Source organism: Argentina silus, assembly GCF_951799395.1.
Source record: "Argentina silus genome assembly, chromosome: 12".
Taxonomy (NCBI): Eukaryota; Metazoa; Chordata; class Actinopteri; order Argentiniformes; family Argentinidae; genus Argentina; species Argentina silus.
The window spans coordinates 18,665,953-18,690,991 of NC_139666.1; the positions used below are offsets into that span (position 1 = coordinate 18,665,953).

The window sequence follows — 25,039 nt, forward strand, 5'->3', positions numbered from 1 at the left end:
TCCAAACTCTACCTATCCCTAACAGGCACTGATACAGTTGCATTGGCAGGTTAGGTGTGTCCATGGATGTGTACATACAGTACAGTACACATGCAAAAACACACACCTCTGCCACAACAGTTGTATCAAGATTACAGGTGCTCAGGAGAGAGCAGGTGTGCGTACAGCTGGACAGTGAGGCGGGGAGGGGTGAAAGATGATGTAGTGCATATACAATCACTAGAAGTCTTTGGTTAACGTCGTTACCACAGGAAAGAGAGGGAGCCACAGGAGAGTACACCATCAGGGGAAAGGACATTCACACGCCTGCATCTACATTCAGAGAATAAGAGATATAAGGACAGGATTGTCAAATCATAGGAAACAGAAATGTTCAAATGGGAGGGGTGTTAGAGAGAGATTGAAGTAAATCTCACAATTTCAATTGACGGGATGAAAAATGTTTTTAAAAAGAGGGTCCTTAAAAAATAAAAAATACATCTTTATAAAGAATTAACGAAATCAAGAAAATAAAGTATATGTTTTAAATATCTCAAGAGGTAAATCAACTTTAAAAGGAGGCTATTGCAGGAATGCTGAAAGAAACCAGTGTAATTTGTGAGAGCGCTTTCTTTTAGCGAACGGCTCTCCTAAAAAAGCAGACATTCTTTGGAGTGCTGGTGTGTGTGATGTCTCCCCCTTGTGGCAGCAACTGTCGCAACACTCTGAACACTAGACAGACACCCGTGGGCTTCTCTAACATGACATTTTCTGATTTTTTTGTTTGTTTGTTCAGTTTTAATTTTTTTTGTATTTGTAAAGTAGATTAAAGCAAGTTTCACTCAGTCTTGAGTTAGAAATGAGGTATACAACAGCTCCCGTAACCAAGCTAGTTACCCCAGCCTTACTGGTGCTTCCACCTCCTTTTACCAAACCAGTGTGGAGGATCAACCCATTACATCAGAGAGGGGGTAAAGACTTACGAGCATCAAAGAAAAACTACTCCACCATATCCATCTGGGATCCCCCCATAGGTAGCCTATAGTCTCTACCAAACCACACCAGGACACCATCACATACTTTACAGAGATCCTAGCATCAGCCTTACAGCCAGACTATCACAGATATGGATCACAGCAGGGGAGGCATTGGAGGATGGGCTCATTGTAATGCATGGAATGGAATGAGGTCATTCCATTCCATGCAGTACAATGAGTCCATCCTCCGATTTCTACCTCCACCAGCCTCCTCTGGATCACAGGCATGCTTCAGCTGTTTTTCATAGGAACTACTGGTGCAATATTCTCATTTCTCACTTATCATCTTCTCTTAATTCCAAGTGCTCCTATCATACTTTCTCTGTATGATGAGACCCAATGCATCACTGTGGTCTGCAGTCAGTCAGTCTATCCTTCTTCGTCTCTACCTCACACACACACACACACACACACACACACACACACACACACACACACACACACACCTGCTGGAGTTGAGTTATTAGTAAAGCTTTTCCTACAGGTATTCCCACCTGTCACACCTAAAATCAAAAAGGTTGCAACAGAACAGCCCAAGAACAGTAAACACTCAATGCTCACTGCATCGTTTGAGCACAAGCTATGCAATGGGTGAGCTAAACAAATAAGCCAGAGAGAAGGCACCCTTCTCTTCCTATCTGATTTTCACACACCCACACATTAACAACAATAGGCTACAATGCTCTTGTCTTCTAAATAACAATAAGGCATAAATGATAATGTTAAGCTTTTGTCAAACTAAGAAAGCCAGTGATCTTGCCCTCTCACGCTACACAAAACAATTAAAGGCTTGTTAAAATGATTGTTAAAAACAGCACGGCAAATCAAGTCCATAATAAAGCAAACAAACAGGCAAAAACTAGGAAAGATTAAGGTCAGATGCTTCAGAGTTTCCAGCAAGGGACTGTCCAATGAGCACCCGAGCAAGCCCCTCCCACTCAACAGACCACACCCACACACAAGACAGGGACAGGTGTCAGCGACTCACGTGCCAAAGGGGCGTGGTCTACGCTTTTTGGTCTTGACAAAGTTTTCAAAATTGCTATTATTATCAATAATAAAAGGAAGTAATTTTTTTGTCTTTTAAATATGAGCATGACAAAACACTACATTCAGTCTTGATAACATACTAGTTCAAATATAAAATATGAATATCTTACATGTGTTGTATATATACTATATATATTTATATGTATAGAATTAAGAAAAAGATCTTTTCCCTAATCCTTAAGTCGTTTCTCAGTTAAATATTTCAGTAACTTCCCATGGTGCTAATGGCCACTGGTTCATCTAGCTACCACACTTCATACCTCTGACGAGTGACTACAAAACAGGACTACAAGTCCCATTAGGCCTGTCATGACCTCAAGGACAGGAAACCAGCAAAGTGAGCAGCAACAAGACATCAACCCAGCCGCAGAGAGAAAGGCTATCGCTTTGGCAAGAAGGATCACAAAATAATGTTAGACTGTTGAAACCTGGAAATACCCCATAAGTAGTAGTACTAGAAAATAGCAGTAGTAGTTTGTCCTAGTTTGAGAAAAACGATGACTCTTTTTGTCTTGTATCGTCATCAATCTTGAAATGGCAAGCCAGACAGTACTTGTACATTCTACAATATTCTACTGGTGTCAATTTTCTTACAGTGAACCTTAAGTGCTGCTGAGGTATTAAGTCAAAGTAATTCAAAGGTAAAAAAAGAAGAAGAAAAAAAAAAAAAGTAGCACATAAAAAAGGCTAACATGGAGAGATGTCACTGCCACTGATGTCACTTTCAAACTAGGTGGTTATTCATCTGGTTACTTTGGGGGCAGTAGAAGAACACTACTTTTGTTAAGGGTTCGCAAGGGGCAGTTGAGTGGGCAGCACAGGGACTAACTGCTTCCACTTTAGGTAACCTGGCAGGTGCTCTGATCATTGATGCTGCCCAGTTAACAAAGCTGAGCCCTCCAGAGGAAGGAGAGGCGAGGGGTTTAACCACCAAACCTGACATGTGACAGGATGTTATCACAAAGCCATGAAGAAAAAACATACAGGTTTCCATCCGAAGCTAGAAGCAGCTAGTCGTCAAAGCTGCATTTCATTGATCTTTACAAGCAGTTACCGATTAGGGACATGGAAGTATTTCAATAGGTGGGTAATAAGAAGAAACAAAACGTCAGTAGTGTGTAGAATAGTGATCGTGTGAACAGCAACTTGCTTGCTCACACAGGCACAGCAGCTAGTGAGAAAACGACTTTGGTTCAAGCTTTTATTTCATGGCTGAATATTGGTAGAAAAACATAACAGACAGCCCTCCCCAACCTTTAACGCCTGACTACAGTCCAAACTGCTGCCAACACAGATATGCCAGTCTAAAAAGGACCACAACACAGTCCGCTGCATCATCATAGCGGGGGAAACATAGGTCAGAGCCTGGAGGGCAAGCACCCACTGATATAACCATTATCATTCACACCCAAACACCACTCAAATATATTAACTTTATATCGGGGGAGGGGGGGCTTACCCCTCTGCCTTCCCATCCCTTTCTTTTTGGTTACTTGCGCTGCCACTTCTGAGCAGGGAGAGCTATTATCAAATTAAAAAATAGTTTGTCTTTGGAAAATGATCATCAAAATATTGCATTTGTATCTCCTGTTGTCTAGAGAGAGAGAAAGAGAGAGAGAGAGCTTGCACTCATAAATATTTGGACTAGGCTAAGCTACACTGACAATAAAATAGTTTTAACAAATATTTTTGGTATATCTTGAAGTAAGTCAGTCAAAAGGCTGCAGAAATAAAAAAATACCTAAAAAAAAAATCAAACTGTGACAGAAAGTTCAACTCCTCCAAAACAGGCAGACTGCAGTTCATAAATCCAGTTTTTTTTTTGGTACAGATACTGTGCACAAGTAGATAAAACGGTATTCAAAAAAATCCAACAGAGTTAAAATAGACAACGTCCCCATCTACCTTACACCAACCCCATACAGTTGGCATGGAAACCATAAAGATCGACATAGCAACAAGAGAGCACCCAGTCACAGAGCTCCATATATCATACAGCTACTGAGGCCTCAGCATGTGTCTGTATAGAACCCCCCCCACCGGTCACCTTTGAACCCTGACCCCTGAACCCCGCCCCCCACCCCTCCCAGCACCCTCCATCTGACATAAGGACTGCACGTATGCAAACCCTTTAAAGCTAGTTATTATTTCAGTCATTTCATGATCAGTGTCTATGGTCCACACCTTTACTAATGGTTTACAAAAGCTCCATGGCCAGTTTGCCACTGCTGCGAAATGTAAAACTCAGTGTTTCCAGACATAGAGGACTTAAGAGACCAGACGGTCCCTTGGTTCCCTAAAGCAACGGCCACTTATTACTTGGTTTTTAAAGCCTTATAACCACGATTAGAAATTGATATAGGAGTTAAAGCTTAAGTTAATGTTAGACATACAAAGTTCTGAATGGTGAGTCACACACATTAAACAAAAGATTACAAACTAAAAAACGCTTGTAAAATAAAACTTTGATATGATGTGTGTCAAGCCTGTCCAACAGAACCTAACACAAGATAAACTCTTACCTATAGACAGGGACAGGGAGGAAAACCCCCTTTAGTGATGATGGAGATTGTGAACTTAGTAGTAAATCATTTTGTTAGAAAAAGTAACAAAGTAAAATCACACATTTTTGGTTAGAAGTATTTCAGAAGCCTTATTTCTGAACAGGGAAGAGGAAGATATATATTTTCAAAGAGGTGGAGAGGAAAGAGGGAAAGCAAGATGGTCCCCTCTGTTATTTCTTTCCCCGGACGTTTGTCAGGGATCACACAGAGTGAGAGGCCACAGAGTTCCAGACAATCCTGGCTCAGAAAATGGCCGACTTAGTTCTCCTGTGTGACACCACGTCGAAACAACAAACGCATCCAGGGAACGCACGTCATTTTTGGAGTATTAGGGAAAAGACAGAAAGAAACAACTCAAAATAAAATCATCCCCTCTTTACAAAAGGGTCTCTTTTTGGTGGCAGCAAAAGGATTAAATAATGATAGATGAAAGGGAGAAGGAGGAGGAGGTGAGTGTAGCCTAAGGGCAAATCTCGACAACCATATTATACATGTGATGCACTACAGAGGTAGGGCACTACAGAGGTAACATGGTGTCATTTGAGACCCAGCTTTTTCAGCTTCACTGGGCCTTAGAGGCAGTGGTGATGGTGGAGGCGGTTGCCGTGGTGACCTGGTGATGGGCGTCGGCCGTGACCTGTAGGGCCCCTCCCCCCGCCGCTCCTGCTGACACCAGACTGACAGGGTTACTGGTGAGCAACGACAGGTTCTGGGGGTTCAGGAAGAGGGGCGACGTCATCAGGTTGGGGGTGCCGCCGGCTGAGGCGTTCGCAAAGATCAGGTTACCGCTCGCATCCAGGGAGGCAAGGCCGCTCGACGCCAGGGCTGAGGGAGGAAGAGAAGAAGGGAGAGAGGTTCACCTATCTATCGCCTATCGGAGGACCATTCAAGATGGATGTGGATGTGTGTTACGGCTAACATTAGCCAAGCGTTTTTTGCTTTTCTAGCATGTGTCGTGTAAGTGTTGAGTGGAGAGTAGTAATAAAACAGGTGTACTTGCCGCTCCATACACCTTGGATGGTGGCTAGGGTATTGTTGCTCATCAGGGCAGGGCTCAGAGCACTGCCTAGCCCCCCCGGAGCCAGACTCAGCAAGGCCCCCCTACACACACACACACAGTCAGAGACCAGTAGAGATGCCTCACTTCATGTGTTGTGCAGAACACACAAACAGGCAGAGAGACCCCCCCCCCACACCCCTTCCCCCTACTCACCCAGGGTTAAACTGTGAGGACGCCATCAGTCCTGGGTTGAGGCCGGCCGCAGCGGCCATGGCGGCGAAGCTAGCGCTGGTGGGTAATTGGGCGGCACCTTGCAGTGCTGCAGACAACCCCGGTCCTGCCACCATCACCTGGCCCGTCCCCAAAGTGGTTGCGAGGGACGACGGGGCCTGGGTGACGACCGTATGCTCTTGGGTTCCAGTTCCGCTGGTCTCGGCCGCTGTAGCCTGAATAGCTGTAGGGGAAGGGCTTAGTGACGGAGAGCTTGTTGCTGCGGTAACCATGGGTGCAGTGGAGATGACGGATGCCGTGTTTGTGGTCGCTCCGATGGTCGTGCCTTAGGACAAGAGGATGAGAGTTTGTTGTTGGAACCAACGAAAGAGAGATTTGGCCATTTTATTATCACAGATATTCTATCTATCTATCTTAGGCAAAACCCTCTTTGGTCAGCCCTGTGTATGCTCAAACATCCCCCACACACCCCCACTCTCAACTGTTCCTCTGTACACGTGCACGCACACTAAGACGCACACTAACACACACACCTGTGAACAGGTTGGAGACGCTGGTGCTGGTGAGAGGCATCACTGGGTTTACAGTCAGTGTGGTCGGTGTGTTAATGGTGTTAACAAGGCTTGCCGTACTGGCCACCTACAGGACAAGGAAGGGGAAGATATCAACGGGATATACAAAAATATAATTACTGTGTGTGTGTGTGTGTGTGTGTGTGTGTGTAACCGTACCAGGGGGCTAGAGGGGGTGAAGATGGTTTTGGTGGGGGTGCTGCCTGCTCCTATGCCGCTGCTGGGGGGGTTGATCCTCTTCTCCTTCTGCCGGCGATTGCAGAACCAGACCCGGATCACCTCCTTCTCCATGTTGAGCTGGTCGGCGATCATGGTGATCTCCTCAGAGGTAGGTTTTTGGTTCTGCTTCAAGGGGACAAAGAAGCCAGGGAGGCCCTTTCAGTGCGTGGAAGTCAACCACTCCCTGAATGAACACTCTATAATTTGCTTTCATTTGATTCCATTCCCATCATTCCCACCACAAAACGTTGATGAGGAGCTCAAAGTTTGAAATACCGCTGAGAAGTAGTGACGTGTCTGCTGGATTATCAAATGATGTTGTCTTTTATATTGTCATGTTGTAGGATGTGAAATGTGGCCAACCTCCAGAAAGCTTTTTTCTAAGGCCACGCGGATGTTGGTCTCAATGCTGGTCCTCTTCTTCCGTCGCCGGTTGAGCCCCTCCATGAGGCCGACAGATGCCAGGCCGCTGGGGCTGGACAGGCCCTGGTCAGACGACAGGTTCTCTGCACAAACAGCACCGATACAAGGGACAGGGACAGAGGTAAAGACAGGATACAGCACAGATACCGCGCACACGCACACGCACACACCCACACAGATACAGATACAGCAGACACACACACACAGATACAGCACACGCACACGCACACACAGATGTTCAGCACACACACACGGCAAGACAGAGGGGTAAAAACACAAAATACACAAACATACATAATCCAGACGGCTCAGGGACAAACCTGCATCGTTGAGCCACTTCTCCAGCAGTGGCTTCAGCTTGCACATGTTCTTAAAGCTCAGGTTCAAGGCCTCAAAGCGGGAGATGGTGGTCTGGCTGAAGTCGTTCCCATACAGCTTACCCATGGCCAGGCCAACGTCCCCCTGAGAGAGAAAAAGAAAGAGAGAGAGAGAGAGAGAGTTACAGAGGGATAACTAGGAGAAGGGAGTATTTTCTGCCCCCACCCTCCCAATACCTGTAATCTTCTCCTAACAATCTGTCGAGTCTCCTTCACAATGTTGCCGGAGAAAGATCGACTCTGTAACCTGAGGAATACTCAGCTTCCCAATGCGCACACGCACAAACACACACGCACCTGAGTGAAGCCCAGTTTGATGCGTCTCTGTTTGAAGGTCTTGGCGAACTGCTCGAGCTCCTCCAGGTCGCTGGGCTCCTCCAGGCTGGGAGTGTCCAGACGTTTGGGCGGGGTCTGGCTGTGGGGGAGGGGCTGAATGGGCGTGGCTGCTATCGTGCGGGTCGGAGTCGCTGGCTATAGGGAGGGGCACATACAGTTGTGGTCAGAAGTTTACATACACTTGTAAAGAACATGTATGTCATGGCAGTCTTGAGTTTCCAATCATTTCTACAACTCTTATTTTTCTTATTTTCTGACTTGTTCAAGTCAGTGACGCGCTTTTTCAGATCCGTGCTGAGCTCCTTAGACTTTCCCATTGTAGCTCCCATCACCAGCTGTAGTCAATCATAATCACTCATAAGAAGTTAAGAGGCCATGCCACAAAGCAAATTTGATTGACACAACTTTCTACATCACCAAAATTGATAATTCAAGGTGCTGTATGCATATTTTTGACCCAGCAGATTGTCACATTTTCAGAAGACCCATAATAAATTCATAAAAGAACCAAACTTCATGAATGTTTTTTGTGACAAGAAGTATGTGCTCCAATCAATCCATCACAGAAAAATAAGAGTTGTAGAAATGATTGGAAACTCAAGACTGCCATGACATACATGTTCTTTACAAGTGTATGTAAACTTCTGACCACAACTGTATGAAATGCATCTGGTTAAGAATGCCCATATTACGCTGGCAAGTTGTTCTGGATGAGAGGAGAGCTGGAACTGTATGACTTGCTAATGATTGTGACATTCTTATATGAGTGACAAAGTGTACAGTTATTTGGGGAATTGTGGGAGTTGGGAGTTACTGACCTGTGTGGCGAGGGTGATGCATGGCTGAGTCTGCAGAAGGTTGGCTTGGCTTTGAGGTAGTTGAGTTAGAAGATTCTGGGCTTGCAGGAGGCCTGAGAGTGAGAATGACAGAGAGAGAGAGAAGGGGAGAGAAAGAGGGAGGTGTTAAGTTGTGTTGTGATAAGTTGTGTTAAATCTGAAGAATCAACAGAGAAACATGACAGTGTGTGTGTGTGTGTGTGCGTGTACGTACTCTGGGTTGAATACATACTCTGCGGGCCCTGCGGCGACTGCGAGATGATGAACTGGGTGGGCTGCAGCTGGCCAGGCTGCACCAAGACAAACTGGGGCAGGCTCAGGTTCTGCTGTTGCAACTGCTGTAGCTGCTGCACATCCTCATACACACACATACACACACACACATACACACACATACACACACATAGGGAGAGAGGAACACACGTCACAGGTGCACACACACTCACAGCTAACAGTGAAATACAGGCTATCGGTCCTCATCACTCACACAGGGAGAAAGGAACATTCAACAGAACAGGTAAAATCATACTCATCATTCTCAAAGATACAGATATATATGTATTGTGTGTGTGTGTGTGTGTGTGTGTGTGTATATATGTATATATATATATATATATATATATATATATATATATATATATATATATATATATATATAGTGTGTGTAGTATTGTGTGTGCAGTATTGTGTGTGTGTGTGTGTGTGTGTGTGTGTCTTACAGAGGTGATCTGGATGGGCTGGGATAGCTGGGTGATGGGGGTGGCTGCGGAGGCAGAGATGCTGGCCCCGGTGGTGCTGTTCTGCTGGCTGACCGAGTGCTGCTGCACGGCTGCAGCCAGGATCTGGGCCTGGGCCTGCTGGAGCAACATCTGCTGCTGCGCCGGAGTCAGGGTCAACTACAACCACAGAGAGAGAGAGAGAGAGAGAGAAGGAAGAAAGGAGGGAAAGAGAGGTAGAGAGAGAGAGAAGGAAGAAAGTAGAGAAAGAGAGGGAGAGAGAGAGAGAAGGAAGAAAGTAGAGAAAGAGAGGGAGAGAGAGAGAGAAGGAAGAAAGTAGAGAAAGAGAGGGAGAGAGAGAGAGAGAGAAGGAAGAAAGGAGGGAAAGAGAGGTAGAGCGAGAGAGGGGGGAGTGAGAAAAAGAGAGAAGTGCTGTCAAAACAAGTGTTTTCTTTCACAATTCTTACCTTTTTTCAAGTACAAAGAACAGTTTCAGGGCACACGCAACAAATGACAATTATAGCCCTTCATGTGAATTGTGAAGCAGTGTCTTGACACACAGATGGAGAGACCACTCATGCACTTTGACAGGAGGGTGGTAAGAAAGATGGCAGGGGTCTGCCCTCTCCCGCAAGAGTGGCCAATGAGGCCACCATTTTAGGTGGTCAATGCGGTTGATTGGGCAGAACATAGCGGCCGTCGGCTTCAACGTTATGACTCGTCGTGACATCACAGCGTCTGAATGTCTGACCCTCTGGCCATGTGACTGGGTGGCATGTGAGGGCGTGCTGATCAGGTGAGGGAACCAATCACGGATGAACATGACACCTACTGGAGTGTGTGTGATGGAACACACTAAGAGATGGAGGTTGGTCTGTGAGGTTGTTGGTATAATTGTACGTGTGCAAAAACATTCAAAGTTATGTCCAAATACTTGTCCCCCCCCTTCCATGAGTATTTGGACATAACCCCACCCTAGCTGCGACCGATCTGGCAGGCAGACCCGAGAAGAAGAAGCTCACCACTAACCACTGATTCAGGGTCAGATTTCTTTTTCTTTTTTTTTTTCCATGAGTGAATGATTTAGGTTAGGATTGAGGATAGGGTTAATCTGATCCTGGATCTGTGCTTATGGGGCCAAGTTCTATCTTGGGGCCAGGCAGGTAGCATCATGCCACTTACTCCAGCTATCTGTCCCCCGGCCAACATGAGCTGGGTTTGAGGCAGCACACCCTGCTGGACGGAGGTCTGGAGTGCGCCCGTGTCTTCAGACTTGGACTAGGAGTAGAGCACAGAGGGGGACATAGAGGATAACCTTCCCAGAGCAATGCCATGGACAAAACAATGGTACACTGTGTGAATCAGGCTGTGTCTAACCATGCTGACCGCTGCCAATTGCGAATGCAGAAAACCTGATGGTTTAAATCCGGCTCTATGATAAATATTCCAATTCATGATTAGAGTTGTGAGTGAGAGGATTGACGACCTACTGTTTAAATATGGAGATTTAAAAGCAGTCAAGAAATACTAAGCTACACACCAAGCCAGAAAACACAGAAGTACATATGAGCACAAAACATAGCAAGTCTGAAACACAAACAGGATTTTCATTAACATAAAATTATCTAGATTAAAGCGCAGAAGAGGAAGTGGGTGTTAGAGATGCAGTGCACCTGCAGCGACAAGAGAGGAAGAAGAGGAGAGGGAGGGGGGGTGAGGGAGGGGGGGTGAGCGGAGGAGTTAATTAGAAAAAAACTGTTATGCAGTGCATGTAAATTCTGCATAGATTTGCATATTCTCCACCATCTGTTTCCGAGCAACGACAGAACAGCTAATTAGCATATGCGGTTGATTAATCTACCGTGTTGCCAGGCAATGCTGAGAGAGCCTGCCTCATTTAAATGTACTGTTCCTGTGTGTGTGTGTGTGTGTGCTGTTCTGTTGGAATCCCTCAGTCCCAACACACCCCCACAATCTTAATAATAAAGTAGGGCCAACCGGCGGCATTTATGTCACACAGACAGGCAGGACACATCACGCCAAAGCATTGCAATGACCCCGGAGTCCTCTACAGTTCACATTCCTCCACATTCCATTCACATTGTGTGTGTGTGTGTGTGTGTGTGTGTGTGTGTGTGCGTGCGAGCGTGTCTGTGATAGAGGTAGAGGTAGAGATTCGTAGATATTGAAGTAAGTAAGTACCTGCAATAAGTGCAGCCTATGTGTAGGGGTGTGTGTGTGTGTGTGTTAGGACTGGGTCTGTGAGCGTGTTACCTGTTGAAGGAGGGCTTGTGCATGTGCATTGGTGATTGCGCTTGTAGTCTGCACTGTCTGCCTCTGAAAGTCCAGTCCATTTGTTTGAACTCCTGAGGGGGAAAAGAAACAACCAATGTAATCAGAGAGACAACTCCCACAGAGATACCACACATGAACATCTGACCTCATCAAAATACAATGACTGCACAATCAATCATCTCCCATGAAATGTTTGTTCCAAAGACATTGTGAAGGACCTGAATGTGTCTTTGAGAAGCTAATAAACGTCTCATCAGTAAGAATTCTCTTTTAAAAATCAAGCTAGGCTCATAACCATCATCACACAAACAAAACACACAAACACTTACATAGAATCTATTTAGCAGCCTTTAAAGTACAAAACTACAAACACGCAATGAACTTTCACTGAACCACCAAAGCTCTTGCTCTCCGTCATCACATTTGTCAATCAGCACCGCAGAACCTCTGACTCTACAGGACAGCCACAACAGTCAGAAGAACCAGGGTCGTGTTCAATAGGCACGCACACGGGACAACATATTTTGGAAACCAAAGAGACGTTTCCTTAATTTAAGAGTCCTAACAGCGTTATTATTATTATTTATTTTTTTAACTCCATTTGAAACTCTTTGTGCCTCCTGAACGTGACCCTGGTAAGGACAGGTAGAGAAAAGCAGCTGGTCACAGAGGGTAACTCACCTGTGTTTCCGTCCCCACTCTCCATTGCACATTTACTAGTTTCTGACGGATTACTCATTCTAGAATCTGGAATAGGCAGACAGACAAACAGACAGACAGACAGGCAGACAGACAGGCAGGCAGAAAGAAAGAAAGACAGAAAGAGAGAGACTTTCACTCAACTGTCACTGACCTTCGAAAAAACAACACCCCACCATCCACCTTAAAACAGCCCCTTAGGCCCAAAATACTAAACTGTACAATGTCAATCTTCAATTGACCCAACATTAGAAGTCGTCTTTTCAATACAGCTGAGAATTCATTTCATCAACCACCATCACAGGAATGACAAAAAGAGATGCTCAAACTCCAAAAAACAAAAAGTGCCAAGCCGGAAAATGCTCTCCCTTGAGATTGGGTCCTGGGTGACCACATACACACATGAACAACCCACTAAGATAGACTACATCAAAACCCCCCAACTCACCCACTTCTGCTGCACCTGTTTTTTCTAGCATGGTCGCAAAAACCACAGACAGGGTGTCTGGCAATCGGACCCACAGACAGGGAGGGGTCTACCCCACCCACTCCTCAGTCCACTGGTCAGAGAGCGGAGTCCAATACAACCACAGCTACACACACAGAGGCACTGGCACAGTCTACACCACACGGTCCACTGAACAACACTGAGATACAGTACAGCGTGAAAGCCAACAGGGTTTAGGAAAACAGGTCTCTCTCTCTCTCTCTCTCTGTCTCTCTCTCTCTCTACCCCCCTCCCCCTACCTACCCTATAATGAAGCATAATCAGTATTCAGCTGATTAAAGCCGTATGCAAATCTACCCTCGTTAGCAATGCAAGGCTTTGAAGTCCTGCGAGCGACTCATTTCACACTGGGCTCTGAAAGCTTTCTGCATAATTTAAAACTGCCATAAATATTTATCAGCTCATTAGCATATTAATTGGATGGCTTTTGGAAAACGCTAAAAAAAACAGGGGAGTAAGATGGAGAATAAGAAAAAATTGAAAAAAAAAAAAAAAAAAGTGCTCAAACCAGAACACGGCATAGCAGAGGCAGGGGAGGCAGCACAAGACCAATTACTGTCAGAGAGCGAGGCCGAGTAATTAGCTAAGAGCAGGTAAAAGGGGAGATGACGTCCCAGAATGCAGCGGTAGGCCTGTCGGCGGTGGTCAGGGCATGTGGGCGAGGAGAGGTGGCGCTAATAGAATGTTTCAGGCTGCTGGTCCAAAACTCCTCCAGGAGTCATGGAGACCGGCCTGGTTATTAATAAGGGAAAGGGGGTGGGGGGGTGGTGTAGGAGGGGGGACGCACTCAATCGGAAATAAATAACTCCACATTAATCCACCACAAGCCCATCATTACTGCCAGACCCCCGTGGCTAAAGCATTCCACACAGAGCAACTACAGAGGGTAAGGGCTCAGGGTACTGCCAGCTATGTTTATGAAGCATGTGGAAATTAGCATATTTAGATTAGCTTTAAATTCCATCAGTTGTTCATTTCCTGTTTTTTTTTTTCTCCTTTCTTTCTTTTTAATTTGTTGGGCACGAACATGTTCTGAGAGTTCATGTGGCAGAGTGGTAAGCTGGCGGTTTGAAGGTTTGTTTGATTTATTCTAATAAACCTCTGACTATCTTTAAAAAAAAGTGAGGAAGAAGGAGTAGCTTGAAGAATCTTCTTTATAAAACCAACACGGCACTGAATTACAGTATTTTCTATACCAACTCTCATCACAAAAGACTGAGACTATAAATGGCTATAAACACCTCGACCAAGACGAACCGAGACTCAAAGGCTGCAATAATACAGACCTGCTGAGGACAGTACTAGGAACAGTAGACAGTGGCTGATCAGGGATTAACTTCCTGATAGCTTTGTCGCACTGAAATCATCTTTGTATATCGTGTTACCAGGTGAATAATGGTATTTAAAAAGGAACAATCTGCCACCTTTGGCCACTGCGGCAAAATTCAGTTTGAAGTTCAAAACAACAAAATCCTCCCTAAAAATGATATTATCCCCGAAAAAGATTTGCTGTGTCGGACATTAGCTGTTGTGTTTCTGCATGCCTGCATGATTCTAAGAGGCAGCCACCTGAGACAGAAAAGTGAAAAACTGTGAGTCCACTCCCCTAGAACACCCCTGGCCAGTAACAACATGTTTGTATAAACATTTTTTTAAAAAGAGTGTCACCCCTAGACACTCCATTATAGAAAGTGCTTTCGGGACCAAAATAGCATTTGGAAATGAAATATTTCTTACTGTTGTAGGTTATTTTCAGGTTCAGGAATGAGCAACAGCAGGTATAATCAATCAATATGTTTATTACAATCCACCATGTTGGAACATGTTTCAACAAGGAAACAATCTCCAGTATCACAGCAGAGAAATTGTCCAACCAGGACACAGCTTATATACCGTAGAATTACATGATTGCCTGTCATTGATGCATTTAAGACGATTAAAGTCTTTACAACCATTAGAAAGCTTTTTGCACCATATTTCACCATTAAGCTTATACCGGTTTATTTCTGTCAATACCATCTCCACCTGTATTTTACCATTATTATTCCCACCAACGTTGGTTTAATATCGTCCAAATTAAACTTGCACACAAGCATCACAAAGCATGATCAATAACTCTTGACTTATGGGAAAGCAGTGGAGGCATGAATCTCCCTTTTAGGCTGGTAACGATAGTCAGGGAGAGAGAAACTACCTGCTGTAAATTTGCTACAAGTCCGAGTCACGTTGAAAGTCTGCTAAAAGGTATTACCGTACATCCTGGTATTTTGGAGGGAAGGTATACCAGTTTGATAATTTTAATATCAGCCCAAGCCTTGCCTACAATTACGTTCTCAGGAAACAGCCCAGGAGAGTCAAACAATAAGAATCAGTGTGGAGAGAAGCTGTTGCCTAGTGAGGGCCTACACGTGGTTTGCTTGTAATAGGCCAAAACTATTTCCAGCCAAACAAACTCAACTACTTTTAGACTAATCTAAGACAAAATAGGACATTTGCCTACACCATGGCAGTATCAGATTGTCGAGCATTGCAAATGATTTGGTTCCCCAATACTCAACTGAACTGACCAACCTGGTAAAGTGGCCTTTTCTCAATGTTAAACCTAACTTCTGCTGTGCACTGAATTTTTATGTGACACATAGTATTAAATCTGATTTTTCCTGACAATGTGGAAAAATATAGGTTATGGCAAGGTCCCCTGAAACAAGAGGAGAGATGCATATGGAATAGCAGCCCTCTTGATCTCCTTCCATACCATACACTACTGTAACTTTCCTATAGCCTCAAGTCAAACAAGCAAAAACAGTGCAATAGCAGAGATCAAATAGAAAAAAAACACACAGAGGTGCGGAAATGCACTGCAATTTAACTGCAGTTGCTAGGGTACTTGGCAAAACCAAATTGTGGAACAATGGATTATGCAAATATTCCAGCAGAGACCGTTTTGAATAGGTAACTCATTAGCACTGTTTTATGGAGAGTCAGACTGGATTTAGCAGAGCAGCTAACAAAAGTAGACTGAATACATTCCAAATATGATAAGAGCCTTGCATGTCACTTCACATGCAATTTCCATTGCGCTATAGCCCAAGCCTAAGCTTGTTGAGTATTTAGGGCTAAACTGCTCTGCTGAGATGAAGCAATGACTGCAGATAAGGATCATGTATGTTAACACATTTGATTAGAGTCTACAATTATGGTAAGAAGCCTATGCATTTCCATTTGAGTTACAATATAAGATTTGGCTGCTTGTTTAACTTGCATTCAATTAAAGTATTGTTACCAAACAAGGGTAACTGAGACCAAGGAGGGGGAGATAAAGGATGATATGAAATAATAAAACCAGCAGACACCTAAGTAAAATAAAAAAAATAAAAAATAAATCTCTCGAATACATAACCCAGAGTGTGTATCACTCTTCTCACCACTTGTGCATCCTCATCTCTGACATCAATCCTGACTGTAGGAATTACTATAAACAGCTGTCTTTATAACTTGCAGCTTGGTTTCACTTTAACTCTATACCAATATTTAGTCAACTTACTATCCAGTCATACACTTTTCTTGCACATAATATGCTCCTCTCTTCCTCTCTTGTTTGTATGTACTTCAGGTACACTTTAAGATGCCTTGCATCTATTAGCAGCATTATGCATTATTCATGATTACCATGTTTACACAAATGAATATTCATTGAGGAACTCTCCAGATGGATTGAGGGTGAAGATGTAAAACTGAGGAAGTAAGAAGAAGGTGAATGTGAGAATCATTTCTCATCTCTCACTCCAAATACCAGATCAATAAATCAATACAACGGTTCAAACGACCCTTTTCACAAAGTGCTCAATGATTTTTCCCCCCCCCCCAAAACAACAAGTAGCGTTGTTACAAAAAAAAAAAACATATGTCAAACGAAGAAAAATATATATGTTATAATATACGTTTATATTAGCCTCATATTTAAATGTCACGACATAAGGCATCGTTGTGAGGAAATGATCGCAAAGGATACACATTTCATTAAAAACATGCTATCTACGTAAAAGCAGTTTCAAGAAAATAGGTGAGCTGCCCGTGGAAGGAGGACATGAATGGGCTGTGTCCCTCTCAGTCACGGAAGTGGGCCTCACTACTACCCCTCCCCCGAAAAAAATGGCACAGGTAGGCTTCTGGGGCATGATTTGCTAAACAATTGCAAGACGCCGAGGTTGGAAGTCATTCTAAGCAAGAGAGGCGGAGAACCACTGCACCATTTTTAAATAAACGAAACCGCCCCGAATTAGACATTCTAATGAGAACCTTTTAATGTATTCAGTTTGCGTAAACAAACGCCACACATCCCAATCGCACACAGTAAAAGGCAAGAACTAAGGCGGAACTTCAAAGCCATCTGAACTCTGAACGACTATAGCGAATCGAATGGCCAGACAATGGCGGGAACAAAGAGATACAACTATGGAAGTAGTTGTGATTTATTTTGAGTCGGGTAATCGTGTCCGTGAAGTTTAGAAGTGTGCCAATTTGCGACGTGAACAGCGGTCTTTGTATTTTTTTCTTTCTGGTATAGCACTGAAATAAACGTGCTTTTCTTCTAGACTAGGCCAATTCATATTCTCAACAAATCTGCACAACTAAGAAATCCTGATGGAGTTTCTGAAGATGCTTGGTTGTTTACAATGAATTTCGTCAAAGTTATTTAATTTCTCCGGTAAAAAAAAAAAAAAAAAGCATATTGTGGTACTGGTAGGCCTAGCTGATATTATGCTTTGGATAGACATGTTGGGGTATATGGAAAACTCAGACGAACAAAAACTTCAAAGTGTAAATGTATGGGCGAAATAAAAAGAGGGCTACACGACTGTCTAGTCAACTTATACAAGATACATTAAAAAAAAACATAGTAAAAATTGTGACATTGTTATCATCTTTAAAAGATACTGACTGTGTGATATTTGCAGCGCGCCGAGATAATAATATAGCTAGAATAGTTGATGGAATATGCTGAACTCCGCATTCTCTATGGTCGGGGAGGCCCACATGAATAACACAACAGGCAATGTCTGCATCGAGCACAAAGGCTGGAGAGAATGGGCATATAAAATCACGCTGCGCTAAGCCCTCCGACACCAGGGAAGAGTTGGCTTCTGGGCTTTCCATATCTCTATAGCTACTGTAAATATGATTATACTGTATATGCGCAGCCGCTGCCTGTTGGCTAAAAATGAATATGCAAACCTCCTCCAAAGGTTCGCGACTCAGTAAGCATCAACACAAAGCCGATCTGCCTAGCCTTAGCAGACGAGCTAGCAAGCTACCTCATAGCTAGAACAGCTACAGTAGCAACAGTATTTATGAAATATCTAAATATGACATGTATACAAACTGCAGTCACGTCGTCGATTACTAATAAAATATGCTAAATCGCATTTGTCGACAGCGGTATGAATATGTAGCGACGTAGAGCGGTCTAATCACACAAAGGGAGGCATGTTTTTTTTTCCTTTAATTTGCCGTCGCACTGCAATAGCCCATTTCCCCCACTCTGTCAAATATTCGCTAGCTGTAAATTAGCAGAATTGACGTTAACCCCAGCACCATTACGCCAAATAATTTTGTTTTTACTCTTCTCCTAAGCTTTATGAATTGAGAGAAAGAGTGTTTGAATATGAGTATGAATATGTAAAATGCTGTAATGATTACCTGGTCCTGAACTCTCATCTTGACTCGCTGCTCCTCCGTCCGCCATTTTGAATATTTAACCCGAAATCCAAGCCCTGGTAGGAAAGGCGCACACACACCCTGCGCGACTAAATGTGCAAGTGGCACTCTCCTATACGCTTTTAAAAAAAGTAACCTACAGTTTTTCTTGAATCAGAATTTATACATTGTATGTATGTTTTTGTTATGTAATCCAAATTCTGTAATTCAGTGATGGCTATACAGCCATACACAGTGCCTCAAATCTGAAGTTGACCACTCTTGCATGATGATGGAACTTTTGTTTTCATCTGTGTGTGTTCTGAGATTGTGTGAATATGCTAGCCTACTTCCTGTTGGGCATAAACTCCTGTACATCAGACGTCAGCAGTGGTAAAACAACTTCTCATTCCTGTCATCAGCAAGATGTACCTGAGAGAGAGGAGGGGGGGTTGGGGTGGGCGAGAGGAGAGCAAGGTTAGTAGTGATAGGCAGAGAGAGATAAAGATATAGAGCAGGGAAAGATAAAGATTGATATAGTGTTATCATTGAAAATTGTGTGTATTTGTACTGTAAATCACTATTTGTGTTGTGTTTTCAACTGTATATGTATTTGTATATATGTATGTCTTTGTATTAATATCTGTCTGTGCATTACTGCATATGTCTTTGTATCTATGTGTGTGTGTGTGTGTGTGTGTGTGTGTGTGTGTGTGTGTGTGTGTGTGTGTGTGTGTGTGTGTGTGTGTGTGTTTAGCCGAGTAGAAAATATAGGCCAAGTGGATTTCTGTTTTGAATAGGCTACTAGAATTCATGATACTTGTGGAGGCATATCTGTGTGAATCACTGTGAGAATTCTGTGTGTCTGTGTGTGTTTTGTTTTTAGCTTCAGTTTTTACAATCAATAAGAAAACAGCAAGGGATGTCTCCTGAGGCTTTTTCAAAACTCAATGCAGCACAACACATCTCCTTTTGAACTTTCTATTGATCTTCAGGCAATCAAGTTGAAACATCTACAGACTCTATCGATGTCAGTCTCTGTGATGATGGATTGAAGTTGAATGTGAGAGTTTACCTGCACTGTGTATGCTGGAGAAAGGAGACCACCCTCTAGAATGTTATAATTAGTCAACCCCACTCTAACATCAACATGTAGACATTGTCATGATAACATTAGATTAGATTAGATTAGATTCAACTTTATTGTCATTGTGCAGAGTACAAGTACAGAGACAACGAAATGCAACGAAACATAGGCTATAGTCTACATTCCATTCATTTTCAGTGGAACTGACAAGACAGTAGGCTTCAGCCACAAGAATGCAATGGTGTGTGTGTGTGTGTGTGTGTGTGTGTGTGTGTGTGTGTGTGTGTGTGTGTGTGTGTGTGTGTGTGTAAAGGGACACTTTTCCTTTTTTAGAGAAAAGGTTCAAAGGGAAATCAAATGCATTCAGATATTTTCAGAAACTACAATTACTTTCCACCCCAGTGTGTGTATTTGTGGCTGTAGTTTTAGTTTTTCAATGAATTCAATATATATAATCGTATCTTTTAGAATGTTTAAAATCGCCGTTTTCACACTGGTATGGTGCTGGAGATAATGAATGAATGTGATGTTCAAAATGGGTAAAGAGAGGTATTTTTAATTGCCGCCAATAATGCAAAGTATCCATTATAAATGACTATTTTTGCCTCTGCCGTCTATGCATTAACATAGCGGATGGGTTGGCTATTGAAAATGAGGCAACGCGCTCTTATTTAGTCCAACACTGTCATCTGCAGGTTGGAGTTGGACATAACACCACAGACCGAAAGACCTGAATAGATTATAACAACTGGAGAACATCTCAGATATATTGGTTAAACCCATAGGATGTTCACCTGCTTGTGCATCAAGTGGTTCAATATTGTCATGGAATTATAAAGTTCTGATTTCTGCATATTCACCCTATACATCTGATTGAATTCATCAACAAATAGTAGTCTAGAAAATACAGAGGATGCAGGATGCTCAGGGTGCGGCTCTGTAAAAAAAAAAAAAAAAAAAGGCGGGCTCAGACAGAGGGATTGGTGGCATTTGATTGGCCCATTGACTTATCACCTGGCGATGGCACCTACACCCACCTAGACCTGAAGGTGCGGCAGGTGTGTGCAGTTTACCCGACAAAGTGACCGATTCCGTTATCTCATTGAGCGATGGAGAAGTTGACAATGAGATTCATTTTCATCTTTACAGGTATGTGTATTTGATTTCTGTTGTTATTTTTCACTCAAATAATTTTTAAGGAACCAAACCACCGCCACTTTTTCTCTTTGAGTAGCCTGAGACTTCGCTGCCACCGTTAACACACCCTAGTTAACCATTAACCTGAAGGCGACCATTAGTCATTCCATATCAGAAATGTTGCTCTTTCTTTTTCACCCGGAACAAGGAAAATAAATGTGTCCTCGATTATTTTACTTGAATATATTTGTGCATTTATGAAGTTTATTTTTCTCTGATGTCCAATAGAGGAGGGAGATCGTTACCTAAGGGGCATTCCTTGTTGAATAGTGCTTTTATGTGTCGAATACAATTGACTTTCCCAAGCATGCATTAAACATGGCTGTATATTGAGTTTAATGTCGTTTTGCTTGATATCATGTTATCACATTAAGGCTTATACTTTTCAGTGTTTTGGCCTATTTGCAACAATTGTTCTTGACTTGGTCAACAATATCTTGTGTTACATCTGTGTAACTAATTAAGATGTGTGTTCCATCATTACTTGATTTTTCATGCCATCATTTTCTGTTTTTGTCCTTGTTTTGTGTAACGCATCATATGCATTTAATTCTGTGTGCCACAGTACATTTGTTAGTGAGATGTTTCCAGTAAATGAGTATTGGAAATGAGTATTGGAAACTAGAAAAGACTAATTTTCATTTCCCATTCCATTTCAGTGTACTCCAGTGTCAGGGGTTTACAGGTGTCCATTCCACAGGCTGAATATGAGGTGGCAAGGGGAGATGATATTACCCTGACGTGCACGTTTGTACCTGCCCAGAAAGACAACATGTTGGTCATCATCACATGGTCGGCTGAAGCTGATAACCCTGATGATCCTAAGGTCAGTCAGAAAACTAGAGAAGGAAACTTTAGTTTCTGTTGCCTTATGTTCTTGAGTGAATGAAACACACTATGAAGAAATTAAGGTTGAAGATTAAGATTAATTCAATTAAGCATTCCACAAGTGTATATGTTGAGTAAACCTCACAAGTATACTTGGCTCCCTTGACACCCTCTATTCCACTCAATTTATATTTGTATCTCTCCCTACATATTCCTACTTCCTACCATTAGAGAATCATGCATCATGCAATCGTGCGTGCTGTGTAAATGTGTTCATTATGTGCTCTATTTTGTATCTCCCTTCAGATTCCTGTTGCTACCTACTACTCAGTAGGTGGTACAGCGGATATTAGCCCTCCCTACGAGGGCAGAGTAGCCATGACCAACAACATTGCCAGTAGAGAGTCAACCCTTACCCTCACCAAGGTGACCATGCAGGAGAACCGTTTGTTCCAGTGCAGGGTCCAGATTCCAGGGGACGATGAGGGAACTTTGGCTGCTACCACTTCCCTGGTGGTCCTGGGTAAGGAAACCTGACTATGATGTGTGTGTGGATGAAGCTGGATATGGAGGAAACAATTGTTTATCTGTTTTAGATGTAATACAGTATATATATATTCCTTTTGAACATTCTTTGAGTGAAGACTAACCCTAACCCATGAGGTGAAGAGAAGGGGTTAAACAGCCACTGCATAGAGGTTCTTTAAGCTTAATGCAGCAAGGGTCTAAACTGCAACATTTTAGTTGAGTTATTGTAGCCTATTCATTAATCTGGCTGACCACATACTACCTGCAATGTCTTAATACACCTTGTGTTTAATGTAGTGGCATACAGTTTTTCCACTCCTAGTATTTTTTTTAGGATATTCCTACTTTATGTTCTGGATATTTGTCTGTCTTACTAATTTGAGCATGCTAAAAATAGTAATAAAATGCAACTAATTTGTCTCATTATAAGGGCCTCTACTGCTCCCTATTGGTCAGAGATATGAAGCTTGTGTCTTCATGAAATAAGTGGTGCAGGGCAGTTGGCTGGTAACATAAGAATCAATCAACTGCTTTGTTGTAAGAATCTACTTATCTGTTTTCTTGCAAGAGGAGTGCACTGTACTGGTGCCAGTTTTGCAATTCCCTCCCTTAATGGTTAAGATGAGCATAGGGGAAAGGTTAGCTGAATGTAGATTAGTGCTTATGGGCAACTTCAATCTGGATGTTAAGATGACATTTGCTTTCTCTCTCCCAGTGGCTCCCTCTGTGCCCATCATCAACGTGCAGGGGACAGCAGAGTACTTCAACAACATCAACCTCACCTGTGACTCTGTGGAGGGCTCCCCAAGACCTACCTACCGCTGGCAGAGCTATGATACCAACAATGCCCCCAGGTTATTCCCATCCAAAACGACTGAGAGTATGTATCTCATCCATCTAGCCAGTATCTAAAGCGGCATTCTCATGATAAGCGCAAGAATGGAATTGTTTTTCATTGGAGGACGCGGCTGTGCTTCCTCATCAGCTGTTGCCTAAGCGGCGTCGAGGGCGAAGGAGGTTTGAGGCAGCGCAAGCTGCGCCGTACCTTGTGTTGAGCGCAGCGCATGTCGCTTATCACGTGAATGCTGCCTAACCCATTCACCCATGGTTGCAGGCAGTATGCATCGCATCATGGTCCTCTGTGGCTCAGTTGGTAGAGCATGGTGCTAACAACGCTCAGGTTGTGGGTTTGATTCCTACTGGGACCATATATATACACTGAAATGTATGCACTTACTGCAATGTAAGTCACATTGGATAAAAGCGTCAGATAAATGGCATATATCAGACCTCTTTCAATCATCTCTGGGAGGCTCTTTCAAGAAGCTGGAGCCTTTATCATCCAGTGACAGATATAAATGCAATAAATGTCTACAAGAAATGTATGCTTTTTGATCGGCTATCTGACTGATCATTGACTGTGTGCGCGCGCGCACATACATGCACACAACTTCTGTTTATTCCGCTTTAGTATGGGTGCCCTTATCTGAAGTTAACTTCTTGATTTCTTTGTTGTCTTTTAGAAAATGGAGTTCTGTCTCTGTACAATATCTCCATGATGACGTCTGGGTTCTACATCTGCACCTCGACCAATCAGATTCGATCTGCCAGCTCCAACTTTACCCTAAGTGTCATGCCCCGTAAGTATTGCCCCAGATGTCTGTTTGGGGGGCTGGCATTGGAGCAAGGGATTCATTTTCTGTGATCGATGTATTGATTTAATTTGGTGGCCATTTGATGTGGAGAGGTGTGTATGGTGTTACTGATTTTAAAATCCATGATATCCAGTATTGACTGTTTGCTGTATTACTTTAAACTGTTGCTCCATGTCCAACATATCAACAAGGCCCCCAGTCATCTCATCACCTTTTCCTCCTCTTTCTTCCCCTTCTCTCTCTAGCGTCCATGAATCTTGGGGCCACAGCGGGCATCATTGGGGGTGTCCTAGCGGGGGTCCTGGTCCTGGGGATTGTCATCTACTGTTGCTGCAGGAAGAAGAAGAACAAACCAGAGGAGTACCCTGAAGGGTATGGCTCTTTCCCTCAATAAGCCCCTCACTATGTTGGCAGTGGTGGTTAGCAATAGGTTAGGTTTATGCTTTGAGAGATTGTTGTGAATGTTCGTTTTAGGAAGAGAAAGAGAGGTGTGCGTGTGTCTCCTTGTCTCTGTACATTTTGTCTCTGTATCGTCCATATCCCTGTCTCTCTGTATACTGTTTGTGTGTGTCCATTTGTCTGTCTGTCTCTCTCAAAATGCCTGTGCTTCTCCGTTCTCCTCACTCTGTGCATGTGTATCACTCACCCTGTCTCTCTATTAGTGGACCAGAAGGGGTGGAGTTCCAGGACAAGCCCATGCTGGTTCAAGAGCATTATCGGGATGATGTAGGCGGCCAACCAGAGGTCCAGACCAAGGAGGCCATTGACCAATATGAGGAGAGAGGGGAGAAGGATCTCGGCCATCCTGATGATGACGATGATGCCCAGCACAGTACTGATGGTCATAAGGAGAGGCACGATGACAACCGCAACGGCTATGGTGACAGACGTGATCGCAACGGTGGCAGCCGCGATCGCCTTGACGACCCACCTAGATGCTCTGGTGGCAGCCGTGATCGCCTCGATGAGAACCGTGATCGTTACGGCGGCAGCCGTGATCGCCTTGACGACCAACCTAAACGCTATGGTGGCAGCCGCGATCGCCTTGACGACAACCGTGAGAGCCGTGATCGCTACGGTGGCAGCCGCGATCGCCTTGACGACAATCGTGAGAGCCGTGGTCGCTACGGTGGCAGCCGCGATCGCCTTGACGACAATCGTGAGAGCCTTGATCGCTACGGTGGCAGCCGCGATCGCCTTGACGA

The 25,039-nt window shown here is 43.6% G+C and overlaps 1 protein-coding gene across 1 annotated transcript; it reads right to left on the minus strand.

Moving 5' to 3' along the window:
- Positions 1-5,192: 5,192 nt before the first annotated feature.
- On the minus strand, positions 5,193-18,588 carry pou2f1b (POU class 2 homeobox 1b; the record flags this gene model as incomplete). Its single annotated transcript, XM_083682685.1, has 15 exons — positions 5,193-5,455; positions 5,631-5,731; positions 5,844-6,186; positions 6,395-6,500; positions 6,593-6,778; positions 7,016-7,158; positions 7,396-7,537; positions 7,750-7,923; positions 8,607-8,698; positions 8,857-8,980; positions 9,344-9,520; positions 10,523-10,618; positions 11,615-11,706; positions 12,317-12,382; positions 18,543-18,588. 15 exons carry the CDS (start codon positions 18,586-18,588, stop codon positions 5,193-5,195), a joined length of 2,151 nt encoding a protein of 716 aa, XP_083538811.1.
- Positions 18,589-25,039: the final 6,451 nt, after the last annotated feature.